Source organism: Orycteropus afer, unplaced genomic scaffold, assembly GCF_000298275.1.
Source record: "Orycteropus afer afer isolate SDZICR_OR568_19922 unplaced genomic scaffold, OryAfe1.0 scaffold00060, whole genome shotgun sequence".
In the NCBI taxonomy this organism is placed as follows: Eukaryota; Metazoa; Chordata; class Mammalia; order Tubulidentata; family Orycteropodidae; genus Orycteropus; species Orycteropus afer.
Window position 1 is genome coordinate 1,284,947 of NW_006921647.1, and position 14,373 is coordinate 1,299,319.

Below are 14,373 nucleotides of genomic sequence, written 5' to 3' on the forward strand. Positions count from 1 at the left end.
CCAGCAATAATAGCAAAGTTCAGCAGGTCAGAAAATAACAATGCTGGCGAGGTTGCAGAGAGATTGGAACTCTTGTGATTTGCTGGTGAGATTGTACAATGATACAACCATTGTGGCAAACAGTATGATGTTTCCTTAAAAAACTGAAAATAGAAGTGCCATTTGGCCTGGCAATTCCATTACTAGGAATATATCCAAAAGAGGTGAGAGAGAGCCCACAGACAGACATATGTACACCTATGTTCATCACAGCACAATTCACTATAGCAAAGAGATGAAAACAACCTAAATGCCCATCAACAGATTAGTGAATAACCAAATTATGGTACATACACACAATGGAATGTTATGCTACGTTAAAGAACAATGAGTGATACGTGAATCATCTCACAATGTGGATGAACCTGGAGGACATTATGCTGAGTGAAATAAGTCAGTCACAGAAAGACAAGTACTGTATAAGCCCACTACTGTAAAAAGACAAAGAAGGGTTTGCCTAGGAAACGAAACTCATGTAGTAGGCTATCGGAATGGGGATAGAAGGAGAGGGATTAATTTCAGGCTAGTTGGGCCCACACGCTGATGTGGGTGAGCGGAGGAATATGCGGAAAGGAACTGTGACCACCATGATAACATTAGGAAATGGGAGGACACCGAATTGTGCACATAAGAGATAGACGACAGATGCTAATACCAACAAATGTGTCCACAATACTGCATTACCATTAGCACCAAACATCAGGCTACAGATAAACACATAAACACTTGAGAAGATCAGATAGGGGACAGCGAACAGGTGTACATTCCAGACCAAGGATAGATTCAGCTGAGGCTAACCTTGCACAGACACCAGTGATACAAAATACCTGCAATCCTTATAGAAACAGTAGAAAACAGACACAGATTAATCCCTCACAGATACCCAGACACTATGGGAGAGAGAGCCAGCAGATCTACCATCTCAGGTCCATAGTACTGGGGGACGCCAGACTCAATTGGCACAACAAAATACACAAAAGCCTTGTTCCGCATCCTACATTGGTGAGTAGTGACTGGGGTCTTAAAAGCTTTCAAGTGGCCTAAGATACAGCTAATGGTCTCCTAGCATTGGAAGCAAAGAAGAATGCAAAAAAAAAAAAAAAAAAAAAAAAAAAAAAAAAAAAAGGCATTTGGAAGCAATCAGCCATAGGACACAATGGCCCTCAAGACCAGAACTAGTTGGTGCCCAGCTACCAATGCCAACCACTCAGGAAAGGATCAAATCTAGAGATCCTGGATAGAGTAGGAGGAAAAATGTGGAACAAAATCCCAAAACTCAATAATGACCAGAATTAATGGTCAAAAGAAGTCTGATGAGACCCCCAATACTATGGCCCTGGAATACATTCTGAACCTGGAATAAAATGCACCCCCAGGGGCTGGCTCTCAGTCCAATAGTTAACAAGATGTACATGCAGACCACTCAACTCAGGATGACACACCCACATATTCTATGGTAATACATCCCTTAGAGCAATGGATCACAGGGCACCAGAGAACCAACATTCAGGTTGAGGAAATGCAGGACAAACAGGATTGCATAAATATGAGGGGCACAGGGGGAGGATTATAGGGTAGGGAGGGGAGGAGACAGGGTTAGGGTTGGACATGGTAAATGGGGAGTGAAACTAAATGTACACATAACGTTGAATGTAAAACAAGCTCTTAAAATACAAAACATAATTGAAAAAAACAGAAGAAAATTCATTTGGTATTGTTTAGTTTTTAAGGACAGTTTTAGGTTAATTTTAAATCCAAAATTATTTTTAAAATGTTAAATCCAAATTAATCAAATCTACTGGCATCAGGTTGATTCTGACTCTATAACTATAGCAACTCTACAACTATAGCAACTCTATAGGACAGGGTAGAACTGCCCCATAGGGTTTCCAAGGCTAAATCTTTTCAGAAATCTTTACAGAAGCAGACTGCTTCATCTTTCTCCCGCAGAGCAGCTGGTAGGCTTTAACCGCCACACCACCAGAGCTCCTTAATTAAACATTAAGCATCTTTAAAGGTCTATACACACTAGGATAGACCCAGACTATAGGAATAAATAGATAACAGTCCTCCCTTCCAGGAGCAGACCCTTTAGTAGGGTGAGATGGGCAGGATGCAGATGACCACAAACTTGATGAGTACTGGGATAGAAAGAGTTATCAGTATCAATAGGAGCAGAGAGAAGAGGCACTTATCCCTGAGCAGAGTGGTCAAGTAAGTCTTTTTAGAGGTGACAATTTAGTTGAAGGATTATTAAGATTTTTCCGAGTGGATAAGGAGAATAGGGCTTTCCAGTACATGCAAATTGAGGGGCAAGAAACAGATATATTGTCTTTGGAAAACACAAATTATTCAACGTGGCTGGTATGAGGTAGAAAAGTGGAGTGTGGCAGGAGGTACAAGAGAGGTAAGTGAAGAGTCCATTTTTTATAAGCTTTGGTCTCCATTCTAAGGAGTTTGACAAAATTTCCACAAACACTGGAATGCTGGTTCTGTGTGGCCCTTGATATTAACTATTTTGACAAAGGTGATTAATTCTTTAACTTTAACGGTGACAAATCCTGTCTGATGTCAGAAATAGCAGTGACTTATCATCTGTGTTTTGCAAAACTTGATTGAAAACTCCGTTAAACTGTTTGGAGGGACAGACTTTGTATTTTATTAATCTCTTAGTGAGCACTTAGTGACACCTGGCACTCCAAAGTGTTTGTTAGATTGGAATGGTTTAAATTCAATTGACACACTGGTGATTTTTCAGCCAGTATTGGAGATGACTAAGGACACTGAGCTGCTGCTAAAGTTATGGAAAATATTTGGGAATAGTTAATGATGATAGTTGAACAGCATAATGAATATAACTAATATCACTGAATTGTACTTGTGATGACTGTTGAAATGGTAAATGTTTTGTTACCTATATATTTACCATATACACATACACAAAGAATAAAGTGCTTCTGAGAGAAAAACTTCTGCAGTCAAAATGCTCCTTTTCTGCTCTATGAAAAATCAATGTGGATTTCTAATCCAAGTTTCCTTTCATTTCCATTGAAAAGTTGGTACCTCTTGAGGCACACTTTGATTAATGGGACATATGTTATATTCATGTTTTTTTTTTTTTTTTCCTTAAATAAGAATTAATTCTAGGGCACTAGCTGTAGCTTCAAACCACAACATTCATGAAAACAATCTAGGAAAGTTACCTGTAGTGTAATTAAAACAACATGGTACAATCACCTTCCTTAATAACAACATGATTTATGTCTCATAAGATACATCTTCATGAAGAGATTAGCTACATTGACAGACCATGGTTCTCCAGCCATTTCTCCACCCAAATAGACAACTTATACCAATGTTAGAATGAAAGTCAATTTGTAATGACACATAGGCAGGGATTTTCTATGATCAGCTGAGGAGGGTGGGCAGGTTCCTCTTCCAATATCAAAACAGACATTGACATGGCACCCTATTATCTGCGTCTGGTGGTAGAAGGAAACACAGATCATGATAAAATAGTATTGACTTTGTCGATAAAAGAAGTAGGGTATATTCACACTGAGTTCTGTGTTCTTTGGGCAAGTCTTTCAATCTTTTAAATCTCTTTCCTTGTCTGGAAAAATCAGGGATGCTAATACATGGCTCATAGGATATTTGTGAAGATTGAGTCAAATGACAGGTTTGGCTTATAGGACTTTTCCCCCCAGTTCATTGCTTTATTTCCTTCCCTATACTGGGAGAAGTTTTTGAATAAAATAAAAAATAAGAATTTAGGGATTAATTGGCATAACACATTGAAAGAGTTAATCAAGATGAGCAAAAAACATAGCTTGTTTGTCTTATAGATGTTCTTTGAAGATTTTGAAAGACCTAAGCCACCTCCATCCAAACTAGGAAAGAAAGCAATGGCGTCACTAGGTTTGGTTATCACTAATGTGATAACTCATGTTAAATAATTACCACCTACCATGTACCTCTTCCCATACTAGACCATACAGAATCTGTAGTAATATTTATTATCAATTTTTTAAATCGTGATTTTGGGTGAAGATTTACAAAAAAATTTCCTTTTCCATACAACCGTTCATACACATTTTGTTTCATGATCTTGATTGCAATCTCCATAATATAACACCTCTCTTCCCACTTCCTCCCTGTGGTTACCTCTCTCCTATGTCCTTCTTTCATATGCGTTCCTGCACTCTGAGCTATCACCCTGTGCAAATACTGCCCTTCTGATCTCCCATGGTTGATTGTTCTAAGGAGTGCTCCTACCTGGTGTAAATGTTCAATTTATAAGCCTTTCTATTGTTTGGCTGGAAGCCATGAGAGTGAGTTCAATTCCTGGCCCAAAGGGTGACTGGAGGCCATAGCCTTGGGGGTTTCATCAGTCTCTATCAGACCAGTAAGCCTAGTTTTTTTCTTTTTTTTGATTTTGAGTTTTGTCCCATACTTTTCTCTCACTCTATCCAGGATCTCTTGCACTGATCCCTTTCTGAGTGGTTGATAGTCATAGCCAGGTGCCACCTAGTTCTTCCTTAGTTTCAGGGTCAGGTACACTGAAGTTAGCATGGTCCACAAGTCCCTTGGACTAATTGTTTCCATGTGTCTTTGGTTTTCTTCATTCTTCTTTGTTCTGGAGGAGGAAAGACCAATTGTTGCATCTCAGATGGCCACTTATAAGCTTTTAAGACCCCAGTGACTACTTATCAAAGTAGAATGTAGAACAACGTTTTTGTGTAGCATGTTATGCCAGTTGAGCTTGACGTCCCCCATGACCATAGTCCCAAGCCAACAAGCCCCAAAACTCACTCCCTCTGGGTGGTTGGTTGTAGTTGAGGAGTTATCATAACTTTTCCCCCCATTAGCTCTATTATATGTATGGATATTCTTATCTCTCTTTCTCTCTCTTTCACTGCCTTCAAGTCAGATCTGACTCATAGCAACCCCTCTTTGGGTTTCCGAGGTGGTATTACTATTCCTTCTGAGGAGTGGCTGGTGGGTTTGAACCACCAGCCTTCTGGTTAGCAATCAAATGCCTTAGGTACTAGACCATCAGAGCTCCTGGGCATTAGTGAGCTGAAATTGCCTTAGATTATATAAATACTAATAACAAAATTGTTTTGTAAAATTTTTCTACATTGAATTACATTACTGTTATTTATTATTAGTAGTAATAGTAACTGACTGGTACCCTTTTATGATTTTTATCTGTCTTTTCATTTAATCTACTTCATTCCCCCCAAAAAAATGTGTATATAGATTTACAAATACTAATTGCCATATATTGTAGCTAAAACATCAGAAAACAAACATGACAAAATCAGCAACTATAAAAATGCCAGCAGCAACAAAAACAACACTGGTGTACTTATAACGTGTGCAGATGAAACAACGTGATTCAGTGCATCACTGTATATGGATAATAATGACAGCTCTGAATAGAGTGAATTAGAAAGTTCAAAAAGTCAATTTTTGTTGTTGTTAAATGCTGTCAAGTCAACTCATAGTAACCCTGTCTACAGCAGCATATAACACTGTTTGGCCCTACCCCAGTCTCACAATCCTTACTATGCCTAAGCCTATCATTGCAGCCACTGTGTCAGTCCATCTCACTGAATGTCTTCCTCTTTTTTTTTGATCCTCTACTTTACCAAGCATGATATCCTTCTCCAGGGACTGGTCTTTTCTGTCAACATGACAAAGTAGGTGAGATGAAGTCTGGCCATTTTTGCTTCTAAGGAACATTCTGGCTGCATGCACTTCTTCCAAGACAAATTTGTTTGTTCTTCTGGAATTCCATGGTATTTTCAGTATTCTTTGCCAACACCTCAATTCAAAGGCATCCTCTTTTCTTTGGTCTTTTTTATTCATTGTAAGTAAATTAGCATAGGGCTTTAGCCTTGTAGGTATATTGCATACATGTAACCTGTGCTTATGAAAATATGTGTTTGTTGTTATAACTAACTACAAGGATATTTTTATTTTAAAAATAATACATTTCTATTGAAGCCCTGAACAAAGATTTTATAGATAGCCATTTTGTTGTTGCTCCTTCTGACAGTGTCACCCAGTGTGGTCTACACCCTCTCTCCAACACCCCCTAGTGACTCTGCTAAAGGAGTAAAGAGAGCGGAAAACAAAGGAAATGATACCAGAGACAGCAGTGACACTATCTTTCTATCGTGAGTGGACTCTGAACTGATGGGTGACTAGATAAGGAAAAAAAAAAAAAGAACTATTTTGAATCATTCTGTATGTTTAACAAAGAGACTCTATGGTAAGTGGAATCCAGCTCCATGTCTTCCAAATTTCCTGAATATGACCTGAGAATTATTTTTATGTTAAGTACCTAGCGCATGTTAGAAGCTTAGTAAATGTTAATTCCTTATTCAGTCAATAAGTATTTATTAACCAAGAAAACCAAATTCACTGCTGTGGATTCAGATCTGACTCACAGCAACCCCTCCTTAGGTTTCCGTGGAGATATCACTGTGGAAATAGATTGCCCAATCTTCCTTCTGAGGAGTGGTTGGTGGGTTTGAACTGCCAGCCTTCTTGTTAGTGGTCAAATGCCTTAGGCACTACGCCACCAAAGCTCCTAAGTATTTACTAGGAATCTATAGTATTCCATGTTCTCAAATAACTCATCGGCCAGTAGTACGACATAAATGGGGACAAATAAAAACCATTATGATAATTGCAATCATAAAACTTACTCATGACACAGAGGCAAAGGAGCAGAGTTACTATTAAAGTGAATAGAAAGAGGCATTTATAAAGGACTGAGAAAAGAGCCCTAGGGCTAGAGAAGGAATGCCAGGCAAGGCTAGGGGAGCAAAAGGCAGCTGGAAAGGCGAGTAGGAGCAGAGAGCACAGGATGCTGTAGTGTCAAAGCTTGCTCATGTCTTCCCTAATTAACCCTTTACTGCATTGCTGTTCTTCCTTGTTCACTGTCATTCCTAGCACCTCCAGGAAACTGTTCCTCCTCTCTCTCTACAGAATGAGTTCCAGGAGACCAGGGATTTTGGAATTCACATTTCTTTCCTATTTATCCAGCATTTACTACAGTATAGTACCAGAAAAACAAAACCCACTGCCCTGGAGTTGATTCTGACTCATAGCTATCCTATAAAGATCAGAGTAGAACTGCTCAGAATGTTTCCAAGGTTATAAATTTTGATGGAAGCAGACTGCCTCCTTTTCTCCTGTGAAGCAGCTGGTGGGTTTGAACCGCTGACCTTTCAGTTAGCAACCAAATGCCTTAACTACTGCTCTACCAGAGCTCCTTACACAATACAGTAAACTCCAAAACTAAACTCACTGCTGTTGAGTCGGATCTGACTCATAGCAACCCGTCCTTGGGTTTCTGAGGTGGTATCTCTATGGAAGAATATTGCCCAGTCTTCCTTCTGAGGATTGGCTAGTGGGTTTGAACCACCAGCCTTCTGGTTAGCAGTCAAGTGCCTTAGGCACTACACCACTAGAGATCCTAGTAGGTCCTCAATAAATGTTTAATGAATTAATTGGCAAAGTCTGCTATTGACCTCCTGACCTCTTACTAAGTGCCCTGTGGTGCTCCCTGACCAGAACCTTCTGCACTCCCCTCTTCCCTGGTAAAATCTCTCACCCACTATAGTTCTCAGCTCTGTAGTCCCTCCTGCGGGATGCCTTTCCTTGCCACCCTACCTGTGTCAGATCCCCCATTACACACCTCAGGGTACAATGTACTCTCTTGTAACACTTATCACAGTTGCAATTCAACATTGATGTGGACAGGTACTTGATAAAGGCAAACTTCCTCTCCTAGACTGTAAGGTAATTGCCCAGGAGGCAGAGAATGTTTGAATTTTGCTCATCAATGTGCCCTATGCTTTACACAATGCCTAATACATAGTAAAAACTTGATAAATATATTTTTAATTAGTAAGTACAAAAAGGAAGGAAGGAATTTAGAAAAGAAAGAAAGGAGTGAAGGAGAAACAGAAGAAAGGAAAGAAGGAAGAGAAGGAGGGGGGAGAAGAGTTGTGAGATAAATGTTTGGTCAGATGGGCCGGCAAGAGTATTCTTGATTTTATCCTGCTGATACAAAGAAGCCAGTGAAGGGTTCTAAGCAGCTGGATTACATTACTTAGGAAAAGTGCAAAGGATGCATTGGAAGGGAGAAAGGCTGAAAACAAGTAGGAAGTCTAAATATAGGAAAGCAAGTAGGAACATCATTTATCCAAAAGACAAGGCAGAAGCCTCAGCAGAAGCAGTAGGTATGTAAACAGCGTGCAAGGCTAATATTTAGAGGGGAAAATCAACAGGAGTAAGTCATGTAACTAATGTATACCAACAGCCTCATTCTATAGAAGACACTGGTTTCATGATCATCTGGCATTTTATAGTTGAGCAAGGCACCAATTTCATAAAATACTATAAAATTAAAAGCCTGTGGTTAGTAAAAATGCTTTATGTTCCTAGATAGAACACATTTAGGTGTTCAACATCTAACTAGAACATATTTCGAATCCAGCAGTAGCTTGATATTATACGTGTTATTAAAGCATCTTATGAGGCATGCCCAACTCCATGAAACACTCTTTCAGTAGATTACAGAATAGTTTAGCAGAAGGCCATCTTTTAGAAAAGGGAAGTAAAACAGACATTCCTCAGGCCCTCAGCAAGCTGAATGACAAGAGGAACCCCTAAGTGCCCAGGGGCTGCCATTTTGAGCACAGTCTGTTCTGAAGGCCTGTTGCCTTCACTTTGTGGTGTGATGAAAGATTTCAAAAAGCCAATTTTGAGATTCAAAAATAGAGAGTTGTTTATTCACAAATTTGTAGCTTTAATCTCTTGGACAGATGGCATTGGATTAAACCAAAATTGAGAGGACATCTCTTTAAGTCTATGATTTTCCCCTAGAGAGGTAAATATTTAGTAATTCTACTGAACACTGTAAGTTTATTCAGGCTTGATGAATATTTTAGAGTATTGTCAAAGAGCAAACTGGAGTTTCTGTTAAAAATAAAGAAAAGAATTTTACTGAAGGCATAGTAGGATCTAGCTTGAGCAGCCCTTCATGAGGACTCACAAAAGTACCCTGGCAAGAGGAAATTCTCATGGAGTTTTAAGTACAGGAAATCCAGAAGCTTACAAGGAAAAAATTCTGATTGCCTGGAATTTATAAAATTATACTTTAACATACATTAGACAATTCCGTGATCCTGTACTCATTGTTTTATTAATCACAAAGTTTGAGTTAGCTAAAATCTTGTTAATCAATGGATATTTCAGGAGGCCGGACTGCTTGTGAATATCCTTCCTGGGAACATGCTGTGAGGGGAAGGGGAGGAGGGAGCCCACCAGCTTCCCGAGGTATGCTGGCCAGCTGATTTTGAAAGTCAGGTTAGAATAAGCAGCAAACAACCAAAATGGAATCCAGCCTGCATCGCTGGCAGAAGCCTCTCCTTTTGCCCAGCACCTAATTCTCTTGAAGTCCTTCACAGTATATTCACTTATACATGATTGTTATTCCTCATATATTCTTATACATATAGCTTCAAATACTGCCATCTTTTTATACAAAAGAAAATTAATTACTATTAATAATTTCTAATAGATTGTGGTAAGGTAGTGCCTAAGGCACCTGACTGCTAACCAGAAGGCTGGTGGTTCAAACCCACAAGTCCTTGGAAGGAGGGTTGGGCAATCTACTTCTGTAGTAATACTGCCTTTGAAACCCAAGGAGGGGTCGCTATGAGTCAGGTATGATGGATGGCATATAACAACAACAACAACACTAGATTGTGGATCATAGCATGTATTGTTCCTGTTGTTAGGTGCCGTTGAGTCAGCTCTGACTTGCAGCGACCCTATGTTCAACAGAATGAAACATTGCCTCACCCTGTGCCATCCTCACAATCCTTGCTATACTTGAGCCCATTGTTGGCAGCCACTGTATCAATCTATCTCATTGAGGGTCTTCCCCTTTTTTTCACACACACCTTCTTAAATACACCTTATTTCCTTATTATGCTTATCATACATCTCATTAAATCCTCCTACAATGGAGTATGTCTGAACCATATTTGGCATAGTTTGAGGTATGAATTTATGTTTCAAATTTATTTTAACAAAATGGAGAAATGTTCAGTGATACGAAATGGATTAGAGGCATATACTAAATAGCCATCAGTACAGGGACTTGTAATTTCCTAAATCAATGAAAAGTAAGTTATATTTTCATTTTCAGCAATTAAGCAGTTATGGCTGTAAAAGTTTGCTTTTTTAGGCTTACTGACATATGTCATTACAGTGATAGTTAATGTATGTCTTATAGCATTGTGACCATAACCAGATCTCCTACTCTGTTAAAACCCCATTATAGATTTCTTCATGTAATTTTGAATTTAATTGCACTGTGAGTCATATCATGTCCTTTCACACTTATTATCATGGTATTTGCTCTAACTGTAAAACAATGTGTTGTGTTTCCTACAGATAATTATTTCTTAACAAAATTCTCTTAATAAAGTGCTTTTAGCAGAATTCAGTATTTGAGGGCTATAAATGCAGTGCCATATCATATTAGAGGGAAGGACTTAAATTATTTTATTCACGCTCTTAGTATGTAGTAGTCTTTTTTTGCAGTCTGTATATGAAAAGACATAATAAAAATGACTTACCACCACAATGTATCGAGGTCTGTACTGAATGGTTCCAAACAGACCCAATATGACGACTATTATATGTAGAAAATTTCCAAGAATAGGAGCCCACTGGAAGCCAAGGAAGTCAAAGATCTGCCTCTCTAGTGCTGAGAGCTACAATAAAGCAAAGGGAATCCATTAGTATCTAATTCAAGAATAACTGTACCATTTTAATATCTATTTCACTGCTAGCGAAGTCTGCATAAACAAACAAACAAATAAAAACTCACTGCCGTGGAGCCAGATTTGATTCATAGCTACCCTCCTTGGGTTTCTGAGGTTGTATCACTACGGAAGTAGATTGCCCAATTTTCAATCACACTTAATTGGCATCGTTTTCATTAGAATTTTTGATACCTATTTCATATATTGTTTTGTGCAACTTCTCTCAGAAAATATACTAGGGTATCTTTGAATATTATGATTTCAAGTGTAAAATAGGTTTTAAATGTATATGGAGAGCTAGAGATATACTCCTTAAGTCATTTTCCATAGCAGCAAATATCAGGCAAATAACTTATGACTTAAATTTATCACTACTTTTAATAAAATGATTGGCTTAATATGACACATTTGGAACAATAACTCCAGGCTTGCAATGCTAGAACTAGTAGCATTTTGGAGAAAAACAAATGCCTACCCATCATTGCTTTCCCATGACCAAATACATGTTAAACAAATCTCATTTTGTTTCTTTTCCTCTCAGTAGACTCTCAATGATAATAATGACTAACCACTTTTTCAAAATGGAGCTTACTTCCTTACTGATTCTGGTTTCATGGCCCTGATGTAAAACTAGAATTAAAAAGTCCCATTTTGGACTAGGTTTGCTGGTCTGATAGAGCCTGATGGAACCCCTTAGCTGCCCTTCAAGTCTGGAACTGAACCTACTCCTATAGCTTCCAGCCAAACAAAAGACAGCCATATGAGGTGAATATTTACATTAGGTAGATACACTCCTTGGAGAGAACCATCATGGGAGAATAGAAGGGTTGTGTCTGCATATGGACATAGCACAGGGGGCAGGAGTGCATGGAGGGGAGGACACAGGGAAGAGGTAACTATGGGGAGGAAGTGGGAGCAGAACTGTTGCATTGTGGTAAATTTTAGTCAATGTCATGAGACAAAGTGTATGTGAGCAGTTGCATGGAAAGTGAATTTGCTCTGTAAACTTACCCAAATCACACATACACACACAAAAGTTCCTTTAACTTGCACTTTATTGAAATGGGCTACCTAAATGAAAATTCATCCCAGATCATGTAAAATTGTTTCTGAAGACCCAAATAAAAATTATGGAGCTATGATAAGTAATGTCACAATTTATTACATTTTCATTATATACAATTACATTTTAAAACAGTTCCAGAATGTATTACAATACACTTAAAAAAAATTATGATGATGCTGATAAATTTCATATAGAACAATGAATACCAAAAATGCCATTATCATGTAAAAATGACATTTGTTGTATCTTATACCTAAATTTTTTACAATCCCACCTGCTGTCTTTGGACACTAATCTTACCCATTTCAGATTTTTTTTTTAAATACATTGTTTTGATAAAATAGTAATTGTAATAAAATGATCCAACAATTAGCCACACTGATGGCACTAGAAACTGCAAGTTTGAATTGAAAATGGCACCCTAGGTATTTTTCTAGTCAGGTGGCAGATGTATGCCTGAATAGCTTTAATTTCCTCAGACGTAAGGAATGTCCTCCATCCAATAAGCTGAATCTAGTGTTGGTTAAGATTCACCTTCAGAAAAGTGTAGGAAAAAGAGAACAAAACATATGCCTGGAAACTACCACACCAGAACCACATTCCTTTCACGGGTGTCTCCTGATCATTAAGCGATTTGTCACCATGCCCTATGCTCATAAAGTGGGAGCAGATTCAGAAAGGGCTAAAGCACAAAATAGAACAGTATACATAGAGGCACCATGTTTTTCAATCCCCTGTTTGTCACTTGTGACTCTAATTAGTTCCCAGGAACCTTCTCCTAAAAATGCAGCATTTCATTTATTGGCCCATCAGTGGTATAAATATGCACTTTTGTTTTCTTTTAATGTCCAAATGGGATGGTTGTGCTGGGGGTGGGGGAGGAGAAACCCTGAAGAGCAGCTGCAGGCAATTCATTTTGAAAAGCTACCCTATTTTAAAGCTGTCACGCATCACAAAAACCTTTATAGTGAACTTTTCAAACAGAGAAAAACCCATTTTCTTTTCTGTTGTAAAATGCATAGGTAACATTCTCTTTTATAATATTAAAAAAAATATAATAATGAAAGAGAAGCCAAGATAACATCACTTATTAGAAAATCTGTATTCTTTATTGAAGACAATCTGTTTCTCTATTTACTAATACTTAGTCCTTGAGAACTTAAGAAATTCTCAGTGATTTGGCGTGACTTGAAATAAGAATACAAATATAACGCTATCAAGAAACAAGTAAGACGTTATATTAAGAATCAGGCTAAGGGCAGCTAGGACAGCTCTATAAACGATGAAAACTAGATTTCAGTGTTGTATTTTAAAAAGCCAACTAAATAAAGAAAAAATAAACAAATTGCCATTTTATAGTTTTACTTATTTATTCAGTTTTTGTCTTAGGCTCTTCAGCCACTTTGATTTCCAGCAAACATTTCCTCTCCAAATATCATACATAACCTCTATCTAAGAGACACCACTTTTTGCCTTAAAGGATGATATTAATAATGATAGCTCAGAGCCACTAAAAAAAGTTAAATTACATCCAGGTTGCTTTGTTAACTCAGAAAATCATGATTATCTTTCGTTGTTGTTTGCCATCGAGTCGGCCCCGACTCACAGCGACCCCTCCTTGGGTTTCCGAGGCAGTATCACTACGGAAGTAGGATTGCCCAACCTTCCTTCCGAGGAGTGGCTGGTGGCTTTGAACCGCCAGCCTTCTGGTTAGCAGTCAAGTGCCTTAGGCACTATGCTACCAGATTATCTTTTAGCATCATCAAAAATATCCTGATTAGTAGTGTGCTGGAGAGTGCTGGAGCATGCTGGCTCTGGCTGGTAAACCTCTTTCCAATGTCATGATTAATGATGTCAAATTGGTAATTTGACATTGGTCATGACAGGATATATATATGGCACAGAAATAAGAAAATACCAAGAGTCATGGTTTTTCTTTTGAGAGCTTGTTGTTAAATACTTGTCAGCACAGCACTGAATATGGCATCTAGAAATTTTAATGGAGTATTAATAAAATGGAACCAGCACAAATGAAAGCAGAAGGAGGGAGGAAAAGCAGAAAGATATTTACAAAGACAGCATAGAAATAGAGAATGAATGAGACATTTGAAGAACTTGTGGCTTAAATACCACTGGTTTTCTATTTGAGTCGAGAAGGAAGATGGGGCAATCTACTTCCGTAGCGATACTGCCTCAGAAACCCAAGGAGGGGTCGCTATGAGTCGGGTCCAACTCGATGGCACATAACAACAACAACAACAGATTCATGGTTACCAACAAGTGTGTTAGAGGAGATATGTGCTCCCTAAGGTTTTCAAGGCTGGCGGTTCAAACCCACCAGCCACTCCTCGGAAGGAAGGTTGGGCAATCCTACTTCCGTAGTGATACTGCCTCGGAAACCCAAGGAGG

The 14,373-nt window shown here is 38.4% G+C and overlaps 1 protein-coding gene across 1 annotated transcript in view; it reads right to left on the bottom strand.

Annotated features, from left to right (window-relative positions):
• NKAIN3 (sodium/potassium transporting ATPase interacting 3) overlaps positions 1 to 11,513 on the bottom strand; it is a 578,505-nt gene extending 566,992 nt beyond the window's left edge. The window contains exons 1-2 of the mRNA XM_042780767.1: positions 11,499 to 11,513; positions 10,710 to 10,847 (exon numbers count right to left, since the gene is read on the bottom strand). Coding sequence (XP_042636701.1) covers positions 10,710 to 10,847; positions 11,499 to 11,513 — 153 coding nt within the window. The remainder of the gene's footprint in view (positions 1 to 10,709; positions 10,848 to 11,498) is intronic.
• Positions 11,514 to 14,373: the final 2,860 nt, after the last annotated feature.